Source organism: Taudactylus pleione, unplaced genomic scaffold (assembly GCF_031769625.1).
Source record: "Taudactylus pleione unplaced genomic scaffold, aTauple2 ptg000391l, whole genome shotgun sequence".
Lineage (NCBI taxonomy): Eukaryota > Metazoa > Chordata > Amphibia > Anura > Myobatrachidae > Taudactylus > Taudactylus pleione.
The window spans coordinates 16,630,674-16,655,711 of NW_028284792.1; the positions used below are offsets into that span (position 1 = coordinate 16,630,674).

General features: G+C 42.7%; 1 protein-coding gene across 1 annotated transcript in view; it reads left to right on the forward strand.

The window, feature by feature from the left end:
• Positions 1-12,543: 12,543 nt before the first annotated feature.
• The window catches only part of LOC148507598 (uncharacterized), a 39,221-nt gene continuing 26,726 nt past the window's right edge, over positions 12,544-25,038 (forward strand). The window contains exons 1-2 of the mRNA XM_088445887.1: positions 12,544-13,114; positions 13,312-13,548. Coding sequence (XP_088302013.1) covers positions 12,598-13,114; positions 13,312-13,548 — 754 coding nt within the window. The 5' untranslated portion in view covers positions 12,544-12,597. The remainder of the gene's footprint in view (positions 13,115-13,311; positions 13,549-25,038) is intronic.

Consider the following 25,038-nt stretch of genomic DNA (forward strand, 5'->3'; position numbering starts at 1 on the left):
AGGAGCTGTGATGAGGGGGCCTCTGCTGTGAGGGACTGTGATGAGGGGGGCTGTGCTGTGATGGGCTGTAATGAGGGGTCATGCTCTGAGGGGGGATGTCATATGAGGGAGACTGTGCTGTGTAAAGGGCCTGCTATGCGCACAATTGTGCTATGAGGGAATGTGATGTGGGGGGCTGTAGTGAGGAGGGATGTGTTGTGGGGGCTATGCTGTGGGGGGCTGTGCTGTGAAGGGGGCTATGAGCTGTGCTGAGGGAAGAGGGTTTTGCTCAGGGCCAGATTAACAATGGGGCTGATGGAGCTACAGCTCCAGGCCCTCTATCAGAATAGGCCCACAGCAGCATCTACTGTGTGTGCTGCTGTAGACAGGATTTTTTTTTTCCTTGTACAGCAGCCTGCCAATGCCCCAACCTCCCCTCCCCCAGCCATGCGCCCCCCATCGCCCCTGGCCGCGAGGATCAAAAGCATAGCCCGGTGAAACCTGATGGTTGCGCAGTGGAAGGATAGGCTTCACTAGCCTTCCCAGCGCCTCTAATGCACATCGCACAGTGACTTAGCGACGCCTACGCGCCTCGTGACGTCACTGCGTGTGACGTCACATAGATGCCGCCCACTATCACCGCGCCCTGAAGCAACCCAGCTATGTCCACCAGCTGCCCAGCGTAGGCTCAACTCAGGAGACACAGCAGTTCCGTGGAGGCATCCTATCAGCAGCAGCAGCAGGGTGTCTGATCCTCTGAGAGCTGACTGAGGTAAGGTGCTTGTCAGTCATGCTGGCTTGGCTGCTGCTGCTGTTAATAGGATAGTACAGTAGAAATAGTATGTATAATGCAGAGCAGACTGAATTCAGAGTTTAATAATTATACACATATATCTATATATATATCTATATATATATATATATATATATTTATATATATATACAATGAGTGTTTATTGTCATTTGTATCTCCAGGTGGATGTGGGCTGGTCTGTTTTTTTCTCTAGCTTTTCAGCTAGACTTATAGTATTCAAGGTATATTTGGTTATATCGTTTTCTATGTATATTAACCAGGGTTTCTTCTCTGATTTCTATATTTACACCTTGCCTTTGTTTGTCTTATATAGCTGACTGTGGGCCCGATTCAGACCCGGACGCAAGTGGCCGTTCGCTCGTTCGGCGTACGAGCGAAAAAATGTAAATTCAAGCGCGCGCTCGTATGTTCGCTCACAGCTAATCTTCCGCCCCATAGTCTCCCAACCCCTCCTCTAGCTAGCGAACGTTCTAAATAGCGTCCGTCCGTCTCCTCTTTGGTTGCAGGGAACGCTCGCACAAGTCAATTCCGGAAGTGGCCCTGTCAGTTTACGATTGCCTGCTATTTCATTCTGCAAACATACTTGAATCGATTAATGGCAATCACTATATTAATTACCTTAATTGGTATTCACATGTTTGCAATCCTTTTTTTTTCTTCAATGTCAATAAACTTTATTATTGTTAGTGTTTGTCATTGATTCCGCAGAATATGTACGGTTGGACCAAGGGGATGGTTGTTCAAAATTAAAAGTTTGTTTGAATGCTACTATTGTTTTGCGTTTTTTTATATGCAGATTTTTCTTCTTTTTTATTAATATTTAAATTAGCTGCACTGCATCAAGCCTATCATAACTCACATTATTTGTGAGGGTGTAGGTCACATGATTCATACAATAACCAATAGAATGCTTTCTGTTAATTTACAAAGTACATTAGCCAATCAAATTTTTTCTAGGACCTTTATTAAAACTGTTTTGTGTAAAAAAAATCATTGCCATCATGAGAGCCGCAGCTTTTTGTCGCCGTGAACTCCTGGTCCTCACTGATGTGATGGACCGGAGAATAACAAATTCCACGGGCCCCATCACTAATCTCCGCAAGCGGCTTGCCTACGCGGAGGTGCGGCGCCGCCTGCGTATGATCAGCTACCGCCGAAATATCGGACAACTGGAAAGAAGGTGGTCCGATCTGCGGCGCCGATCCCCACGCCTGTTGGCCAATTTGCGTCAGCAAATACTGGAAAGTAAGTGTTTTTTTTTTTAATTTTAAAATGTAAGCATACCTGCGTGTGCATGTTTCCCATATAGCCCTGTTTCTTTATTTTGGACATACCTGCGTGTGCATGTTTCCCGTATAGCCCTGTTTCTTTATTTGGGACATACCTGCATGTGCATGTTTCCCGTATAGCCCTGTTTCTTTATTTTGGACATACCTGCGTGTACATGTTTACCGTATAGCCCTGTTTTTCTTGTTTTGTTTTTTGGTGTGTAAATTTTGGAATCAAAATATTAAATATGTAATAATATAAATTTTTCTACATCATTTAGGGGCTGAGCGCAGACTACGACGTCTCCAACGTCGGGCTCGTCCCCTATCCCTCACTCCCACCCAAACATCCTCTCCCCACTCTTCCCCAAATTCCCCCTCCACCCCAGACCTGGCAGACCGTGAGGCCCCTCCCTCTCCTCACATTCCCATCCCTCCAACTTCACCCTCCCCTCCACCCCCCCTCTCTTTTCCTCTCCTCCACCCCCCCTCTCTTTTCCTCACCCTCAACTTCCTCAAAATCACCCCTCCTCCATCCGTGCAGCACTGGCCCACTTCTGAGGAGGACGATTTCGGGGCTCCTGGCCCAGTCAGCATTATGCCCAGTATGTTTCCCTTTTAAACTATGGTTGCTTTTGCATTTTTTGGTGATGTTGTCCTTTTGCCTGTGCAGTTCAAAATAGTAAAGTAGTTCTAATGTTTTGGATATATATCTTTGTGAAACAATGTCTAGGATGTTTTCCCCTTACACATATGACACATGTCCAAACACTCATACTTGTGTCTTTCTTGTTTACGGTACCAACAAATGTAGTATTTTTGCGTAGTTGTCCCTATTTTTTGTTGAATTTTGATGTAAAATTTGTTTTTCGTTTTTTTTACAACAATCTTTGCGTTTGGCATTACTTTTGTTTTGTAGATGTTTTTTTTCTCGTTTTTTTGTATAGTCTGATTTTTTAGTTGTTTGGTAACATATAAATTAAGGTGTCATTTTAGTAATCCCCACATTTTTTAAACCCACAGAGGACCAGAGGCGTAACGAACAAATGTATGCAGGCTTGCAGAGCTTGAGGGGCCATGTAGTTGGCATGCTAGTGGTCTTGGATCATCTGTTGGCGGTCCTGCGCCACAAATTTTTGTTTTTTCACCCAAAAAATGTTTTAAAACATAAAAGATATTTTGATTTATTTAAGTCTCATTCCTTGTCTCTTAATCTTAGATTGTTGAACCTTACATAAGTCTACTATTTTACCATGAGGTTTTAAGTAATGTAAATTGGATTGTAGAAAGCTCAAGTAAGTATGTAAGCTGGCACATTAAACACCTAACAATACCAATAGGTTAACGGCAACAATAGTTTGTTCTTTTTTGGGGGTAACGTAAAAATTAAACCAAACCTGCTTAGGCCTACATTGGCAAACATACTGATTCACCATAATACCTTTGGTGTTTGTTTTTAGCCACAAAGCAGGGTCAAAAAGATTACAATTTAACACATAACAGGATTAGCCATTAAGCAAGTTTGCCTTTTTTGGACCAGGTTACACTTGCTTGTAATTTACCCAGGAAATGTTTGTTTAACAGTAAAAAAAAGTTTAATGCGCACAAATAATAAACACCAAGTGATTTGTCACAATCAATTCACACAATGAAAACACACACAAAAATCCAAAACACATCCAAAACAACAAAAGTAAAACAACAATCAGGAACTGTTTGAAGAAGTAGCATGCCAACATGATTCCGCAAATGAGGCGACGAAATCATTGTTCCCGAAGTTATATCCAATGTGTCCACATGAAGTCATTTTTGGGATCAGGTAGTAGGCATCGTTTTTTATGGTAATTTTATGGAATAAAAGAAAGAAAAAAAAAATTCAAATTGTACATTAAAATCTTACATGTCTATATTGTGTTAACTTAATTTTGGAAAATAATTGCCTAAAAAATCTGGCCACAATGTCATCGCGTATGGCCCCCCCACATACTGACCTCTGACCAACCTCAGGAGGGCCATCCTCAGGCAAGGCATCCTCTGGCTGCATTGGGACACCACTCCTTATGGTGATGTTGTGAAATATCCCACACAGGATCACAATTTTCGAAACCATAGCCGGCAAATACATGAGCTCGCCACCAGAGCGGTGGAGGCATCTGAATCGGCCTTTTAAAAGGCCAATACAGCGCTCCACTGCCTGGTGGCTGTAAGTGTGGAATTATACTCACTTTGTGGCCCTGGTGTGGGAACCAAATAAGGAGTGAGCAGCCAGGGCATGCAAGGGTAACTACTGTCTCTTGTGAAAATATAAAAACAAACATCAGAACCATTGTGTAACAAGCTTTGCATTGGTTTCAACAGAAGGTTTCAACTTACCCAGAAGCCACGCATCACCGGCTTGTAGCTTGTTTAATTTGTGCCAAATCCCTTTTTGCCGGATGACGAAGGAATCATGTGCACTGCCGGGGAATTTGGCATTCAGGGGCAGGATCTGGAGGGAGGCATCACATACCACCATTACATTTAGTGATTGATAGTGCTTTCGGTTCCTAAAAATAGCCTCCAGCCTTGCTGGAGGCTGAAGTGGTATGTGAGTGCCATCCACAACCCCTATGATGTGTGGGAAGCCAGCTATTTGGTAAAAATTTGCCTTCGCCACATTAAGGGTACCCATATCCAATGGCATTTTAATAAAATGATGGAGGTGTTTAAAAAGGGTCTCCATCACTGCCCTCAGGATCCTTGAAAAGGAGGATTGGGATATTCCTGCAACTATTCCCACAGTGGTTTGAAAGGATCCTGAGGCACAAAAATGTAACACGACATTAATTGAGTGAGTGGTGGTATTGCTGTAGAACTGTCAATTTGTCGTTCAAGATCACTCTCTATTAATGAGAGAGTGTCTATGATGATTTGTGGTGGCAGACGGTATCGCCTTAACACCTCATCATCTGGCATTCCAAAAAAGGTGACATGTGTTCTATATATCTGGGGCCTTGCACGCCTAAGAGGCCTACGTCTGGGACGAAGTTGAGGTTGGTCGGGTTCTGGAACCATGGCCAATATAATACGACCAACATCAACCTGAAATGGTAAGCCAGGTAGTTATTGTTTTAGACAAATGTGTAAAGAAAAATATACTTATCTTTTCTAAGAAATCCAAAGATGCTTACAGGCCTGGGACGTGTCATGTGCAGAACAACCTACATTTCAAAAGTAGAAAATGTTTAAGATTAATTAAATAAAATATGATTGGAAACAAATTTTTTTGGTGAAAAAATAGAGAAGGGAGCACACATTAGTTCAGAAAATAGTATGCTACATTTAGTGGTAAGACATGATTTTACACTGAAAAATTCTAAAAACATTAGTTTGCAAAATAGTACGCTACTTTTACAGTTAAATCAAGACACATTAGTTCGCAAAGTAGTACGCTACTTTTACAGTTAAATAAGGACACATTAGTTCGCAAAATAGTACGCTACTTTTACATTTAAATCAAGACACATTAGTTCGCAAAATAGTACGCTACTTTTACAGTTAAATAAGGACACATTAGTTCGCAAAATAGTACGCTACTTTTACAGTTAAATCAAGACACATTAGTTCGCAAAATAGTACGCTACTTTTATAGTTAAATAAGGACACATTAGTTCGCAAAATAGTACGCTGCTTTTACAGTTAAATAAGGACACATTAGTTCGCAAAATAGTACGGAAATTTTACATTTAAAACCACTCAAACATTAGTTCGCAAAATAGTACGCTACATTTAGTGGTAAGACATGATTGTTCCCATAAAATAAACAACATTACTTAGCGAAACATATGCTAAGACCAACACATCGAATTTGTAAATTCATGAAACCAAAAACAGACAAATATCCCAAAGTTCAAAAACGTCACTGGGGCAATGCCAAAATAACTGTAAAAAAAAACAATTATTACAAACATTTGTAAACTATTTACTATTATTTTTTACGGTGGTTTTTTAAAATACTCAAAAATTCAAATAAAAATAACCAAACAATAAAAAAAAAAAGCGAACGGAAAAGAAAGAACTTAGAAACAGAACCAAAATATCACACAAAAAAAGTCCTCCTACTCAATAAGCCAACAATCCACTCCAACGCAAAACCTCCAACAATCATAACATGCCACATCGACTCGAGTCACACCAAGCCATAAATAGTCTTTATTTTCCCGCTCAAATTAAGGACGGACAATAGGAGCGCACAGTCAATGATGCGGCCGAATAATGCTGACGCATGTATAAAAACGTCACTGAAATCCCAAATCTGTCTGCTGTAGTGAGACCTGAAAGTCCAAAATGACTACAGAGCAGCAAAGCACTGGCCAAGAGGCGCCAGGTAAGTATTTCTCTTTTTTGGGCTAAAGGATTATGTTTAACAATAATTTTGGGAACATTATAAATTTATCCCATTTTAAAAAAAGGTGTTGAGGATGCCATGGAAGAGGCTGCTGGGCCTAGTAGGCCAACTAAACAAAAAAAAAAAGGCAGCCACAATTCACAAGAAAGGAGATGGAGGTTTTGGTGCAAATGTGCAATGACAACCTGCCACAGGCAGCAAGGAATATGGGTGCAAGCCAGAAATGAAAAATGTGGGATGACATAGCCAGTGCTGTCAATAGGGTGGGTGAGTTTGAACGTTCAACCCTGGAGGTCAAACGCCGGTACGTAAAAACTACATTTTAGTAAAAAGTGTTTACAGGTCCAAATACTGCAGGAATAATGCCAACTTTTTACCCCACAGATGGAGCGACTTCAAATATCATCTTAAGCAAAAACTGGCTGATAGGGCTAGGCATGCAGGGGGGACAGGTGGGGGTCCCACCCCTGTGTCACTGGAGCTCATAGATTTGGAGGAGATGGCCCAGGGGTGTGTGCAGGATGAGGAGGTGTTTGGCGTGTCGAACATGGATACCGACATGCCAGACTTTGCGGCTCCTCATGTTGCCCCAGGTAAATGTTGTAATGTTAACTCAGAAATGTGTTTGGAACAATATCTAGATTATAATGTTACTCTTTTTTCTCACAGAGACACAGGCGGATGAGTCTGCTCCAGAGGGGAGCTTTGACCGCAGAATTTCTGCTGGCTCTGCAGGGGAGGAAGCAGTAGATCTGGCTGGAGACCCTGTGGCAGACAGTCCAGGACATTCCCCCTCGCAGGCAGTGGGCCTCCTCACTGATCTCAATATTAAAATGGATCAGCACACCGAGATTCAGCAGAGGATGGACGCCAGTCTGCTACGAGTGGCGGACGCCCTGGAGCAAAGTGCTGCGGCCAACGTGACCATTGCTAAGGCCCTGGCGGAAAATACTGGGGCCAACGTGCGAATAGCAAATGCCCTGGAGCAGCTCGTTCGCCAGCACATGTTGGAGCCGGCCTCCCTTCCTGCCGGAACATCAGGACCCTCCACCTCTGGCACAACAACAGCCATCCCTCCAAATGTGCCTAGCCCTATGCCTAGTCCAGAGGCCACAACATCTGCCTCTTGCCAGGCCAGCAGAAGGACATCCCGGACCCGTTCAGGCTCCCTCCAACCCCCGGCCAAACGGGCCAAAAGGCGATGACAGCACTGGCTAATTTTCCCACAATCCTTCTCTGTGTTTGCCCCATATTCCTTAATGCCCAAAACCTCCCTCTCCTTTCTTGTGAATTTTTTTTTTATTTTGTTTGTTTGTGTGTTTCTAAAATCATTTGTTATTTGTTTTTACGTTATCAAGTTTTTATTATTTCCAAAAAAAACAACAACAAAAAATAAAATACTGTTGAAAATCTGCACAATTCTATTGTTAATTTATTCAAAAACTGGTTAAAAGGTAATCCCGCAAACAAAATTACAAACAATACAATGGAAATCTAAACATTATTTTTGAATAAAAAAACCAAGGGTTAAAAACAATTTATGAGTTTTAATTCACACTTAGCAAAAAACAAAAGGACGATTAGCAAAAAACAAAAGGACGATTGTTTTCTTGGCCCCTAATAAATGAAGAAAAAAATCAAGCATGCGTACAATATTGTTGCCCTAAATAAAGAAAAAACAAATTTGGAAAAAACACGCAAATTTAAAATAAATTTGTAAGCTGATTGATTCTCTAACCCAGAAATTAGCAGCTGAGTAGTTCACCTGCGTACTGTTTTTTGCTACTAAAAAAAGGCTATTTGCTAAACACCTTACAAGCATTTTTGCAATTCAAACTGATTGTTTTTGGGGCCTCAATTGATAAATCGGAATACCATCGATGTGCCTCGGGAAGGACGAAGAGACCATCGTCATTGTGGTAGAGTATACCAGACCACAAGCTGAGCGAGCAGTTTAATGGAAAGTGGATCAGACAGTGACGTAACACTTGTTCCGTTCACATTGGCCGTTCGCATCAGATAATTTATGTATGCCCAAAAAACGCCTCGACACGCCTGCGTTTTTCCATCTCCACCCCCGTCACCGCCCCAAAACGGACAGTTCTGTCAATCACATTTGACATGTCACTTCCTGTTCGCTATTCGCCGAACGACTGAAAAAATTATCGCAATCAGCCGTACGCACATGCGCACTGTTACACCGATGCATGCATGGTTTTACAACATCAGATGACTACGAGCGTATGGCCGCTTACGAGCGGCTCTGAATGAGGGCCAGTGTCTCTGATTGATTTGTTTGCCCCAGCCCCTTTTGGATTGATACTGGGTTCTCCCTGCTCAGGTGATTCTATGATAGTAATTTTCTTGGCTTACCACGAGGTGCTTGTCATGTCCTATTGGGATTGGAAGTCAGTTTGAAGGGTGATGGTGGTGGCTTTTACAGAATAAGTCTATATTCTATGATGATCTATGGGAGCCTGTTAGGTCATAATGTTTTTCTTATTTTACAGATTATATTTAGCAATTGCTGTCGGTTTTCAAATATTATTATGAATGGTCTTGAGAAAGGTTCAGATTGGGACCGAAACGTCGACCGACCACGAATTGTTTTTTCCTGAAATAAATCAATTTGACTGATGAATAAATTCTACTGACGATTTTAAATGGAGAGTGCATCCTTCCTACAGTGGATATAACGGACTATATATCTATATATATATTATATCTATATAGATATATACATCTTTTGAGCATACTGTAAATATTTATGATGTGTGTGTGTATATATATATATAGATTGCGTAAAATAGTTCTCGGAGTACAGAAAATCTCACACCAGTCAAGAATTTATAAATCCCGATGCCAGGCAGCTTCCTCCAATATGACTGTACCAAGGACAACACGCAAAAAACACAGAAGAGCGCACGAGTGAGTACATTTATAAACAGATATTTACTGTATAAAGACAGCTCACATACATCGGAGATAGTAGTAACACGTGGTGATGTCCTTTACCAGTCCTGCTGTTAGATGTCCTGCTGGAGGTGCTCTGGCAGTGTAGGGGTGAAGCCGCAATGAGAGTCGTGCTGACAGTCATGGAGACGCCGGCGTGGATGGGTGGCTGAGACCGTTTTACTACTATCTCCGATGTATGTGAGCTGTTTTTATATAGTAATTATCTGTTTATAAATGTACTCACGTGCGCTTCTCCGTGTTTATTGCATATATATATATATATATATATATATATATATATATACACACACTGTGTGTGCACATATATATCTATATCTATATAGATATAAGGGGCCAAAAGTAATGGGACTATCAACTCAAAAGCTATTTCATGGACAGGTGTGGACTAATATGCCTAGTGCCTAAACCTATCCCTCCCCTCTTATGACCTAACCCTCTCCTTAGTGTCTAACCCTAACGCTAATTCCCCCCCCCCATTGATTACCACCATACTCAGATGGCATAAACCACTATTTGATTTTCAGGTGCAGTATGTTTCTGTTAAAGCATTTTATTAATAAACCATAGTTTGTGTTTTTTTAATTTATTTTTTGTATAGAACATGTGTGTGCTTCATATAAGCAAAGAGGGGAGGGAGATTGAGATGGTTGAATGTAGGTGGGTAGCTATGCCCTCCATAGCTAGCCACACCCCACAGACCACACCCCACATCAGTAAACACACCCCTTGCTGCACAACACAATAGGCCCTTCATAAATTTCAGCTCCAGGCCAATGAGGACCTTAATCTGGCACTGGTTTTGCTGTGATGTGGGGTGAGGGTTGACACTGGGAGCACAGATGAGATGGTGCTGGGGCAAAAAGGAGATGATCCTGGGGGCAAAGAGTAACTGGAGCTGGACAGTGTAATGTATTGAGAGACCCAGGTGGATGGTATTGGAGAGTGACAGGGAGATGATGCTGTCGAGATACAGGGGGATGGTACTGGAGAGAACTTCTGCTTCATGTTGATGACAATGGCTTTATTCCTACGCTAACAGGCAGCTTCCAGACCATGTGATGTTCTGCATGAATAGTGAATATTGATTGAAGTCACTGCCATTCCAGGGAAGAGCAATTCCTTCAGAGGTTCCTTGTTGCAAAGACATCATATAGGTAAGAAAATACTTATTCACATGCTGTGTTTATTCACTGGAGAGAGGGCATGTGGGCATATCTATCAGCTCCTTGAGTGATGGGCATACCCACAGCATGATGAAAACAAGGAGGGTAGCTTGTGGGCATAGCATTTCACACTAGACCACACCCCTTGCCACACCCCTTGAGTTGATAGTCTCATTACTTTTGGCCCCTTAAAAAGTGGGAGGCACATATAGAAACCGTTGTAATTCCTACACCGTTCACCTGATTTGGATGTAACTACCCTCAAATTAAATCTGAAAGTCTGCAGTTAAATCACATCTTGTTTGTTTCATTTCAAAGCCATTGTGGTGGTGAATAGAGGCCAAAATATGAAAATTCTGTCAATGTCCCAATATTTATGGACCTGACTGTATAATACATACACACTAACACATACAGAGACACATACATACTTCTTGTGATGCAACAGCAGGTGGCCCCGGGCACCTTGCATAATTAGGCCCCGCCCCCTCCACAATGACGAGATTCTCGGTTGTATGGTGGCTTGTCTTATTGGCTCCGCCCCCATTGCGATCATGGATTGAAGAGTTGAATCTGTTCCTTGGTGGAGTGGGTAATGCACTGCGGCCTATGCAAGTGCAGCGGTGGGAAGAGCGGGTGCGTGCTCCCTCCTGTTCTGTCAGAATCCGGGCCCGGGACTCTAGTCCCGGCAGTCCACCCCTGATGGCGGCCCTGGTTCAAGGCATTAAACCCAGAGCTTTAGCCGCATGGTAGCACACAGTGGCTAATTGGCTCTGCCCCAAAGTGTATTTGTTAGATTGCCATAAAACAGTTATTTTTTAGAGACCACCAAACAATATAATGGGCTACTCAAATGTTTTGAGAGAATTAACACCTGTTTAAACTTTGCAGTATCCAGGAGCTAATTTAATTGTTTTGGGTGACCAACCCCATGGCTGCATTTATCCCAGAAATCAACGTAAAGTAGGGCTGAGTGCAAGTGCCGGGAGCACCATAACTGCAGCCTGCTCAGCACTTAGCAACTCCTTAATCTTAATTAGCTCAAATTAATTAACTCAAATAAAAGCATAAAAAAGGCTAGGCTTTTAATTATCTGAAGGAAAAGTTTTCACAGTTAAGCGAATTAAAGCTAAAAGAGATCATATTTGTTGATCCCCAAATAAGGAAACTGCTTATGGATAAAATATTTAATGCTAAATTGACAGAAATTGAGTCTGCTGCTTGGTCCTATTTCAAGGCTGCTGTGCGTGGATTCTTAGGTAACAGAAAAGAGGCCAACTACGTGTCCATCATGAATGAACTATTGGACAACTACAAGAATATGAGATGTACAATGTCACATAAATTCACTTTGTACATTCCAATCTAGACTTTTTTTTTTTTAGACCCCTTTTACACCAACCCGAATAACACGGCTTATTGCCGGGTCAATCAGGGTCGAGCCTCAGTGTGAACGGCTCCCACAAAAAATTACCCGGGACGATTTACCCAGCAATTTTACTTGGGTTGAGAGCAGGATTGAAAACGGGTTGTTCCCGGGTCATGTGGCAGTGTAAACAGGTGCTAGCCACATTATTTGACCCGGCTAGCTCCGAAAGATGCTGATTGGAGCGTATGGGGCGCTGGCAGATGATGTGATTTGTCAGTGCCCTGCAGAGAGAGACTCACATGCAGCCATCGCTTGCCTGCCTAACCTCCTGCACCACAGCAGCCTGACCAGCAGCCACAAACTCAGGCTGATACAAAGCCTGCCATAGCCAGAACTGCAGCCTGCACCACAGCCTGACCAGCAGCCACAAACGCAGGCTGATACACAGACTGCCACAGCCAGAACTGCAACCTGCACCACAGCCTGACCAGCAGCCACAAAATGCAGGCTGATACACAGCCAGAACAGCAGCCTGACCCACAGCCTGTTCCTGCAGCAGCATGTGTGCTGCCATGAACTCTACCGATGCTGAAATCCGAGAGCTACTGCTCATCAGGGCGGAGGAAATAATTAAACGCCAGATGATCGGCACAGTGAAAGATGCAGTAGTGTACCGCAATATAGCCCAGATGCTGGAGTCCCGAGGGATAAAACGCACACAGCAGCAAGTGGTAAATAAATTGAAGGCCTTGCATAAGCAGTTCACTAAAGTGCACGATCATAACCGCAACAAAAGTGGTGCAGGTCACCAGGAATGGGTGCATTATGAATTGTGCTACAGCGCTTTTGGAAATACAGTGCTTACAAGCCCCATAGCAATGTGCTCCTCAATTGCACCATCCTGCTCCAGCCAGCAGGAGGATAGTCAAGAGGTACCGGCTACACAGGTTACCCTGCCGTCCTCGCAAAGCAGACCAACATCACTGCTCCTACTGACCGATGAGCCTGGAGAAGGTAGTGGGATGGATTCATCTGTGAATGCTGACAGGATGGATTCATCTGTGAATGCTGACAGTATCAATACCACCATAGATGAGGTAGTTGAGACTAGCTCAGAGACTGCACACCCTAAAAAGACCCCTCCGCTACGCGCTAATAGTAAGTATACCCCCAAAAAAAACACCCACATTACACACACACTACATTAACTTAAATCCAAATGGTAACTGTTGCAGAGTGCTGCTAGCGTGCAGGTAGATAGAAGGCCACAGGCACATGTACGTAAACACCACTGCTATCTTTATATATCGCCTCAATGCATATTATAATTTGTTTATTGTTTCTCCCCTTTGCAGTCTACAATGTGCCACCCAAAAAGAAGAAGCTCAACAGGTCGGAGCAAGCGGCTAGAGCGATGACTTCTGTGATCGTGGAGCATCTCCGTGAATTGGATGCCGACATTCAGAGGCAGGAGGATGCTAGATTGGATCGGTTTCTAGAGTCCGAAAGGCAAATGCAGCAGTCATTTATGAGGCAATTAATGGATATACAGGACAGACAGATGTCTTTTCTTGAGTGCACGTTTGCTCGAGGTTTTGCCAACCAAACACATCCATTACCACAGGCCCCAGTGTACCCAGAACGCACATATGGACAGTACAATAGGGAGCCCAAAAATTACAACCCTAGCACTAACACAATACAAACAAACCTAGAGTCACCAGAGTATACAGTGTATAGGCAATTGCCCTAAACATGCCTATCTTAAATATTTTATCGTTGTACCAACCAGCACCTTTACTATTTCATTATTGATTTTTTTATATTGTGTCGCTAAAATTATAATGTTTATTGTGTGAAGGCACTTTTCATTATTTTCATATGTTTCAAGCAAATTTTTATAGTGTTGCCCAAACGTTACTTGACACTTGTTTAATACTATTTTACTGTATTTTGTTCTTTTGTATAGTGTCTTGTTTTGTCTGCAGGGATCTGAAAGGCACTTTTCTTTTGTACTGGCCATACGATGCTTGACATCTGTTTTATACTGTTTTTATACTTTTGCAACATTCTGAGATTGTGTTAAAACTGTTCAATAAAAAAAAACCAATATATGCACATATTTAAAGTAAAAAAAACCACAACTTTACAACCAAATAAACAAAAAACTTGTTTGGAAGACTAAATTTTACCTATTAATTTAAACCAATAAGGGAAGGTTTGTTGCAATGGTGACCTGGATGAGCTCGGCGCTGTCCTCATGCTCCCTCACGTAGCATACTGCATCACTTGTAAAGCCCCCCACCTCAGTGTCCTGCACATTCCACTCTGGAAGGAAGTGGTCTTTTTGGATTTCACAAATGTTTTGAAGAATGCAGCAGGGTGCTACTACATGGGGCATGATATTTAGGTCCACACCATTCCTCTTCATGAGACAGCGCCAGCATCCTTTTAAACGTCCAAAAGCATTTTCCATAGCCATCTGGGCAGTGCTAAGGGTGTGAGTGTAGGTGACCTTTTCTGGGGACAACTGTACATGTTGGGTATAACCCTTTATTACCCAATGCTTTAAAAAGGATATGCCGCATTGCCAATGATGTGGACCGGTATCTCCACCCCATCTACGGTCACTGATTTCTGTTATGAATAAATATTGTCACTATATCGAGAAGTGGCATAGGTGTATTCACATGGTGGTCATGTAGGTGAGAAAAATGTTGTGTAATTTACTGCACAAAATATGTGTTTGCAAATAATACTTTGGTCTATCATGCACAATTATTCCACAGCACTTCACACTTAGGAGCCTATTCATTAAACCTAAAAATTCTCTGGAGATAATTAGCTTTAGAACTCTCATGGAGTTCTAGCTAATTATAGGTGGAATTCATCATTCCACCTCTCCATAAGTATCTATTCTGAAAAGCTGTCATTTTTGCGATGACAGCTTTTCGGGAAATAGATACTTTTCCCTGCCTACACTACCTTATCACATCTGGAAACAGTGCTGCGCATGCGCTGTTACATCTGTAAAACCAGCGCATGTGCAGCACTGCCCACAGATGCATTAAGTTTGTGTACCCCCCCGACCCCCCCACCCCCAGACCCCCTCCGCTCACCTTCCCCCCCCGACTTACCTGTCCGAGCAGCAGCCTCCGGCTCCGTCCTGCTGGTCTGTCATGTGGTTTCCCAGCAGACCACAGATTAGAAAAAAAAAATTATTTTTTTTGTCTAAACTTTCTTATGCTCTGCTGGGGAGCACACATGTCCGACCAGCCTCTGGAGCCTGAGGACGGAGCAAAGCGCCGGAGGGACTCGTCGGGGGACCTGCACACGCAGATACAGGTAAGTTTCACCTGCTATTCGCCACCTCACAGTGGCAAATAGTAACTGCATCAAATTCCAAAAATTTATAATTTTAGGAATTTGATGAATACCACAATTTCCACATCCCCGTACTAATGTATGGGGAGTGTGGAAATTAACGCAGGGGAACTTAGCAAGGAGATATCTGTGATATCTCCTGTGCTAAGTGGCTACATGAATACCAAAATAACGTTATTTAAGGAAAATGTCCTTAAAAACATTATTTTAGTGTTGATGAATAGGCCCCTTAATATTTTGCTATAGCACATGAAAATAAGTATAGTGGACATAAAGAGAAAAAGGGCCACATATTCTTACCTCTCTAGGGAAAAGCCATCCACCCCGCTTTTCCTCTGCAGCTTTTCCTCTGCAATATTATACAAGTCAGAGTTGGCTAGGACTCTGGCATCATCTGCCCGTACAGGCCACCCTATAAAAACATTTGTAAAGCTAAAAAAATATATATATATTATTCTAGCAACATAAAAAAATAAAATAAAAGTAGATATGAAAGAATAATTAGTACAACTGTACTTACCAGTATCGGTGGTCCACAACAGCCTGAAGAATAATGGAATGCCACCCTTTCTGATTATAATAATCCACAGGGTTGTCACAGGGGGCGATGATGGGAATGTGGGTCCCATCTATGGCACCAGCACACTGCGGATACCCACGCCTGAGGAAGCCTTGGATGGTTTCATCTAGGCGCTATCCTTCTGGCAAGGAGATAAAACACTGGTACAGGGTATCCACTAATGCACCTGGTAGATGATCTTGCAGACTGCCAATCCCAACACATAATAAACAGGAGAGTGTGCGGTAGTCTCCAGGGGTAGCATACCACCAGAGGGCAATGGCTAGTCTCCTGATTGGGGTGATGGGCTTTCGGTAGTTGGTGGTCTGCATCATCAGTGCTGTTGCCAGTAAATCCAATATATAATAAAAGGTGGCACGCAGCATCCGAAAGTGGGCCATCCACTGCTCCACTTGCAAAGCTCCTACAGTCAGCATGAAAGCTTCACCGTGGCAGCGGTCTCTGGCCCACATTCTTCTATTTCTCATCATGGTCAATCTCATCATGGTGGTGATGTTGGCTTATATCAGTGCTCTCCTCCTGCGCAAATATTGGTCTCGAGATCTGGCCCTCTCAGCCAAGAATTGCACTCTCCTCCTCGAACCCTGCACAAGGTGGCACAGTATAAGAAACTGCATCCAATTGTCTGTAGCTGAAATCAGCAGAAAGCTGCAAACAGTGAAGAAATCAGGAATACACACATGTGCTCCATCTGCCATCATTGCTGCAATGCTGTAAGTAGTCCCCACTCCTCTCTTTTGTGACCTCATCTTTTGTCAGCCCTTAAAAATGACATCTATTAACCGGGTTCAGTGTAAACGGGACCAACCCAGGAACAACCCGGGTCGAGTTGCAGTGTAAACGGGGTCTGAAGCCGAGTTCGACCCGGGATTGACCAGTGTTCAAATTCCCGGGTCAGACCTGGAATTTTGGTGTAAAAACGGTATTAGTGATGAACAGGGGGAATGTTTTCACCAAGACATTCTGATAATAGAGCATCACTACCAAGAACACTGAGAGAAAGATATATGCGATCAGCGCTCGCAAAGTAGGTGAGAAGGTGGAAATTAGAAGATGCCACTAGCAGCTGCCTCAGGGAGTGTCCTGACTCCCTCAGGAATATCAAACAAAATTAGATTAAAGTAGTTAATCTTAGAGGAAGCGCTCTGCGGTATCTAGCTATTTCTAAAATATATGTCAGTCCCACTGAATGTGTACAATAAGGGGAAGTGGGGAATGCTGCCAAATAGGTTTATAGGTTCTAAAGTATTGTTCTGTCTCTATGTATATCCACCAGGGGAAAATAGTTCAGGAGGAACTGGACCAGCAGTCTATACATCTAGGGTAAGTGTGTTTTCTACTTACCTATATCACTGCCAAATAGTGTCCATAAGTTCTCCTGATACTACGTTCCCTGTTTCTGAGGTCACGAGGAGCTGAGACAGAGGTAATTATTCCATCCCTCATGAAGGAAAGATTGCAGTATAACTAAACAACACTCTGCCAAAAGTTTTTGCCGAGCTGATACGTGGTTACATAGGATTTATCCCCCCACTCTGTTGGGATTAATATACTTTATCTTTTGGTGATTATCCATTAACTTCACTGCAGTTATTGTGGTTTAACACTAACGATCAAGACTCAGCCTCAAGTTTTTGCCCACTTGAACTATTTACTGATACAAACAATGTTTATTATTGGTCTTCTGATACAACATTAGAGTATTAACTACAAGATCCAGCCTCAAGTTATTGCTTACCTGAACTATTTTCCCCTGGTGGATATACATAGAGACAGAACAATACTTTAGAACCTATAAACCTATTTGGCAGCATTCCCCACTTCCCTTTATTGTACACATTCAGTGGGACTGACATATATTTTAGAAATAGGTAGATACCGCAGAGCGCTTCCTCTAAGATTAACTACTTTAATCTAATTTTGTTTGATGTTCAAGAACACTGAGACCCTGCAATGATGGGAGACTACTCCTCGTTCCTTTTTAGAGACACCAAACTGTATAAATGGAAAGCGGCAACATCCTATTTCCCTAAGTGACTTTACATTTTATCTTTTATAAACAACTAGTTGGGATTCCTGGCATTGCCCGGGTTGAAGAATGTACTTGAAGTACATCTGCTGCCTTTATTGTTAAGGGGGGCATCCACTACACAATTTCAGCAGGCGATTGAACGATAATGACGTCGTTATCGTTCAATCATTTAAAAATCATTTATAAATCGTGCAGTGTTTGGTCGTTAACGATCAACGATGCACTCTCCCGCTGGTCGTTTGATCGTCTCGTCAGTCGACTGAACATGCAGGTCAATTACCCTTGATCTATTAAAGATAGTTTGCAAATCATTTGTAAGTCGTTTGCAAATCGTTTGCAAATCGTTCAGACTGAAAGATAAAATTTCAAGGGAAAAAATCAAGGGAAAATCGTTTAGAGATTGGACAGGGAGTAGATCGTCTAGTGGATGTGCCCCTTTACATTGCAGAAAAACATTGGAGACCATGGCATATGATAATGTGCTTGGAGGAAATTAGTAACTGTCAGTGCAGGTGCAGTGCGACAGTTGATCCTCTGACTCACTGCTCTGCCTGCCCCCCACTACAGCCTGTGCATTCAGTTCAGTGCAGTTTTAGGCACTGGGAGACATCCTGAGCAAACTTGCTTAAACAAAAATTTAAAATTAGTGACTTCACGGCCTACTTGGTGGGCACCATGTACACCTCGATGCCCCAGATGAACTTCAAACATAGCCAAAAACCTAATCCTGGCCAAACTACACCATATTTGGTGGAGCTAGCTACAAAACTCTGGCTGTGCAAAAAGGACAAACAGACAGACACATACACACACTTTCTCGCTATTTATGTAGATTGCATTATGGCTAATTTGGATTGATAAGAGTTTTTGAAGTTTAGTTTCTCCAATTTTTAATTGTTTCTGTAGTTTTATTAGTATTTTGTAAACGAATATGATAAGAAAATTCAATTCTATAGAGATTCATTTTTATTTTTATACTTATCTCACTTTTTTCAGTTATACCTATTACCTAGTGCCAGCTCTTGGGTTGTTCGACCAGTGCAGTGTTGGGAGGGGTTGCACCCCTCCCAACATCCCGATTTCAGCGGGACAGCACTGTCCTGCTGTTCCACCCGTGGGTTGAAGTGTCCCGTGGGTGGTCTGGTCGGGAGGTTGAGCACCCCCACTGCCAGACCCCTGAGTAGCTCATTGGGTGCTGCGCATATACATGCGGCATCCATTCCGTGCCGGGAGAGGGCTGGGGTATCCCAGCTAGTGACGGAGTGCTGGGCTTGTCACCATGGGGCCTGACATTACACGGGAGGCGTGGCATGCGGACACACTCCCAAATAACATCACTTAGGAGGTGTGGTCCGTGGTAATTAGGCCACACCCCCATTTTAAAGCATCCTAAAATCATTCATGTGTGGGGTTGCTTCTCAGGCAAGGGAGTGGGATCACTCACAATTTTGCCTAAGGACCCAGCCATGAATAAAGAATGCTACCAAAAGCAACTTCTCCCAACCACCCAAGAACAGTTTGGTGATGAACAATGCCTTTTCCAGCATGATGGAGCACCTTGCCGTAAGGCAAAAGTGATAACTAAGTGGCTCGAGGAACAAAACATCAAAATTTTGAGTCCATGGCCAGGAAATCCCCAGACCTTAATCCCATTGAGAACTTGTGGTCAATCCTCAAGAGGCAGGTGGACAAACAAAAACCCACAAACTCTGACAAACTCCAAGCATTGATTAGGCAAGAATGGGCAGCCATCAGTCAGTATGTGGCCCAGAAGTTGATTGACAGCATGCCAGGGTGAATTGCAGAGATCTTGAAAAAGAAGGGTCAACACTGCAAATATTGACTCTTTGCATAAACATAATGTAATGTAATTGTCAATAAAAGCCTTTGACACTTATGAAATGCTTGTAATTTTACTTCAGTATACCATAGTAACATCTGACAAAAAGGTCTAAATACACTGAAGCAGCAAACTTTGTGAAAACCAATACTTGTGTCATTCTCAAAACTTTTGACCACAGCTGTAGATCTTACTAACTGCTTTGGGGATTATTTAAATTTGGATGTAAATCAATTGTACGACACGTCTCTCATATGTAGCAGTACACGTCCACTGTAACGCGTGCTCATAGGTGCTGCTTTCACAATCTACCTGAAATGCTTTTTCAAGTGTAGGCAAGTATCTGATAATGTCATAACACATAGATAGACCAGACATCAATTACCTCCATCTAAAGTCACTGTGAGGAGCACTGGTAAACATTTAATTAAGAGGGTAATTCCTGTGTTTTCTGGGGATGAGTAAAATGGTTAGTCCTGGCATACAGTGCATGCACAGATGCATATTTCCAAATTTTTATGTATGTCTGCCCTATTCCGAGTCATACAGAACTTGGCTGGATCTGTCTTTCCGTGAAATTGGGCACTTTGGGAAGGCAACTACAGTATGCGAGCTAATGAAACCGTGCTGTCATGTGGGAGTGTCATGGGAATGTTGTGGACATGTATCTAATGCTCTGTGCGATTCTGCATCATGTTTACAGGGAAGTGAAACCTGTTTCTGATTAATTCCTTGCACCTAGCATGGGGCTTGTGCAAGTGCGATACTAATGATGACAATTGCGGAGGTTGGTGTATCTTTAAAAGTAGTCTACCGTATTTTATAACAAAAAACATCCTAAGCAAGAAGCCATAAAGCAGATCTGTCACCTACACACAGTGTAGGGATCTATCTTAGACTAGACCATTATGCAGCCTATCAATTTGCTAACAACCAATGACATCACCGAGTCAACATCAGACTGAAATTTAGGAGGCATGACATACAAATGAAGTACTGGTTCTTAGGTAACTGATAGACTACAATATATTTCAATGTATATTAGCCAGCCAACAAAATGGATTCCTCCAATGTGTTTATGTGACTCTAAGGGGCCTATTCATCATCACTTATTTTTCACAAAAGCAGGTGAAAATTACAATTTTACACGGCAGCCTGTGAAGATCTACATGCCATCCACAGCACAGGGATCTATTAAGATCCACCCCTGCTGTGTCTTCACTGCAGAGACCCCAGGGTACCGCAGACATGTGGCCACACTCACTGGCTGAAGAAGACCAAAGACGGATGAGACGAGAGACAGGTGAGAGGAAATGGGGAGGGAGGTGAGGTAGGGGGCCGGACTGGACACCCATGGGTGGGGGGGGCATTGGACACCCGCGGGTGATCATCAGACACCTGCGCGGGGGCGGTGGGGATGTATTGGTCACCCACGGGGTGGAGGGGGGCGGGCTTGAACAGATACCAGAGGACGCAGGGGATGGGAGGTGGTCTGGATCGGACAGCGGAGGTGTGGGGTGGAGGAGGTGAGACACAGCAAGGGAATATATATTGGGGGAGGGGAGGAGAGACATGCAGCAGTGAAGAAATCCTTGTGGATACATGAGGAAAAATATAACTTTTCCAAAAAAGCTGGCTCCACAAAAGGAGCAGCTTTTCTGAAGTGATACTTATGTTAGGGAGGCATGATCAATGCCTCTAAAACTATTTTTATACTCGCAGCAAGTTTAAAACATAATTATCACTAGTGACTGATAATTATGTCATGATGAATAGGCCCCTAAATCCTGAGCATCTAATAATAAATCCCATACCTCTACTGCCTTTGCAGCTTCCCACATGGCAAATATTATGTTGGGTTGGGGGGCGCCTTAGTTGCCAACACAACAATTACTTAAAAATAAAGCAACAAAGAATTCAGAATCACAGTCCCTCTCTAGCTCTATGTAGAATTCAACAAGCATTTCCTGGAATGTCTCTATACAGCCTTAACCAGAATTTAGGTTTAGATGTCTCACAGTGTATTAGCCCCGACATCTGCGCTCCGCCCACGGGGCGAGGAGACATTTCCTTGTTCTTTCCATGGGAAGGAACACAGGAAATGTCTGTCGGCCACGGCTGACAGTTTAACTCAATAATAAATAAATATTGCATCGGACAGGCATGCTGGACAATCCGGCATGCCCGACTGAGCGATATTTAACCCTCGGGCACCCGCACACACGCTACAATTATCGGAGTGATCCGCAGATATCGGATGGATCGCCCCGATAATTGTAGCGTGTATGGCCAGCATAACAAATTTCTGAATAATATCACTTTTTTTAGGTAGATCACAATGTTGCTGAGGTGAAAGGAAGGAGGTTTGCACAAATCCTTGCCTGATATTTTTTTTTCTAATTTTGTTATTCTTCGCAGTTGCTTGTAAACTGACTGTATTCAATGCTATGAACCCCGTTTTGGTGTACATGCAAAGTTAACTTTGTAATGTGGCTACAAAATCAAGGGACAATGGTCCTGAATCAGAGTTGTATGCTAATTCAGTTGTGACTTTTTACACAGATACTGTGAGTATGCAAATGTCGCATCCACCAGGATATGTACTGAGACACCCACCGGCGGCTTTGCAAATCCAAGTGGCTGTATAAAAAGATGCAGCATCTGCATACAAAGAAGCAGCATCGGTCACAGATCAGACGATTATCGGCCTCCTGAGCAGCCCTATGGCTACTCAGATTGACCGATGAAACTAAAGCTGGCCACACACTAGACCAACTTACATCCAACCAGCCAACTTGTTGATTGGTTGGAATGAAAATCTGGTAAGGAATGGGAGTAAATGATAATCAGCAATTTGCTCCTAAATGCCAGAAAACAGATGAAAATGGTCGTCAGACAAGTTTGTTAAATGTTTGATCTAAACAATTTGTTGAAACAACAGTTTTTGTTCATTTTCCGGCGTTTGGGAGCAAATTGCTCATTGTCATTTACTTTCATTCCTTACCAGATTTTCATTCCAACCAATCAACAAGTTGGCTGGTTGGATGTAAGTTGGTCTAGTGTGTGGCCAGCTTAAGATGCCGGCACCAGTGAAACTGCGTTCAAAGAGGCAGTCGCTGGATCCGTTACCACCCACAAACCCTAACTATCCAATCCTCTCAGGACGCATGCGCCGTGCGACTTAGATGCATGCCCTGCAATAAAAACATTGGCCAACTGCAAAAATATTGGGCTAGTCTACAACTCTGGATCAAGCCCAATGGTCACGCAATTGTGACACTCTTCTATCTAAACAACTAACTCATTAATTATGACTGATACTGTACAACTTTATTCACTGCCCGCTCCTACTCAACTTGTCTAAACTGCAAGTCTCTATTCCCTCTATCATTTTTCTATACCCACACAATACTACAATTCCACTTGTCTCCACCTCTTGCCTTTGTAACTATCACAGAATACCATGGGACCATTCAATCATATGCCCTCATAACTTTGGTCTACTAGCAATATTTCCCAGAGGATTGCAGTCTCAGAAATAATAGTACATCCTATTACCAAGCTCATGGAAAGTACATTTATAGCGTGATGAATATAATATAAGTAGCAGCTTTAAGCTGAAGTTCAATCTATGTTACACATTTCATAAAACAAGTTATAGAGCAATAGGAAATTTTCCACATTGGGTAAAATGGTTGACAATTGTATTTAGTTGCCAGACTTTTTTCATCATTATTTGTTCCTAAGTGTTTAGTATAAAATGAAAAATATGTATTTTTCCATTAAATATTTCACAGATTAAATTAAATCCTAATTGGAATAGAAATTATCCTGATGTTATTATAGTCTATCCAGTAATTTCTGCTACAACCAATAAAATAGATTACAAATATAGACCTTTATTTGCATAGGTGCCAGCTGTACTAGTACTGTAGTCATGTAACAATTTGTAACAATTTAGGATGTACTTTTTTTCCTATCAGAAAGTAGGGTCATAACTAGGGGTGTGCGACATGCAGCCAGTAATGCTGTGGTCAGTGGCGTAACTACCATAGGTGCAGGGGGTGTGGCTGCTATGGCGTCCAGGCTGCCTCCAGGGCCCGGCTCACCCCTTACACTTAAGGTGCCAGGCCAGCTGTGGTCACGTCCTCCTTCAGCAGCAGTGTGCTGCACTGCACAAGACAGGCACATCTGCCCTCCCGGTCAGCTTTGCCTCCATCTCTCCTCACTGACTGATACTGGGAGGAAGCATGGCCGTGATCCAGGGATGTCCCAGCAGGCTAAGCACGGCTCTTCCCAGCATCAATCAGTGAGGAGAGATGGAGCCAACAGGGAGAGGAGATGTGCCTGCTCTGCACAGCACACTGCTGAAGAAGAATGCGACCACAGGGCAGAGGTAAGTCGCGGAGGGTGATGTGGAAATTTTTTTTGCTATGGGGCCCCCCTAGGTCTAGTTACTACCCCTGTTTGTGGTTCATAGATGCTCAGTGCACTGCCGTACTTCCGTGTGCTGGCTGGCTCCACCCCTGTGTGTGACATCATGATGCCATGTGCAAAGGGGCCAGGGCCGGCTCAGGGCGCATTAAAGCCTTGTTTCGGCACTGTCAGAAATTTATTTTATTTTATTTATTAACAGTTTCTTATATAGCGCAGCATATTCTGTTGCGCTTTACAATTGTAAGCATTAATAGAACAAAACTGGATAATAACAGACAGATAGAAATGATCACTTATTTGTCATACAGGTGTACTCAGTCATCACCCATTTAACACAGGGGCTTATATGCGCCAGGAACAGTCTGACCTTAAGAGAGAGCTAGCGGCTTGCAGTGCAGCAGTCCAGGGTTAACATCTATCTGCACAAGCCAAACAACACCACAATATTTGGCCTCCAAGGTTCCGGTGATCTCCCTGATTGCTTACTTGGCTTATGCTCATGGACGAATGTAAAGAAATACAGGAGCATTTTATGTCTTGTTGAGAATTGGAAAATAAAGACTTATCTATTATCATGCAGTTGACTTTTGGGATATGTGCACATATAATGTGTTTTATCGGCTATATAAGGATTTAAAGTTCTGACAGATGGAACAAACTTCTTTTTAAATACATGGTAATTCATAGATAGTGAATACACCCTGTTTGATATCTGGCGATTCACTGATTAGAAAAGAAACAATGTGTCCTTGAAAAGTCACCTACTTGGTGCAAAAAGAACAACAGAGACAAATGAACTGTAGATTGTA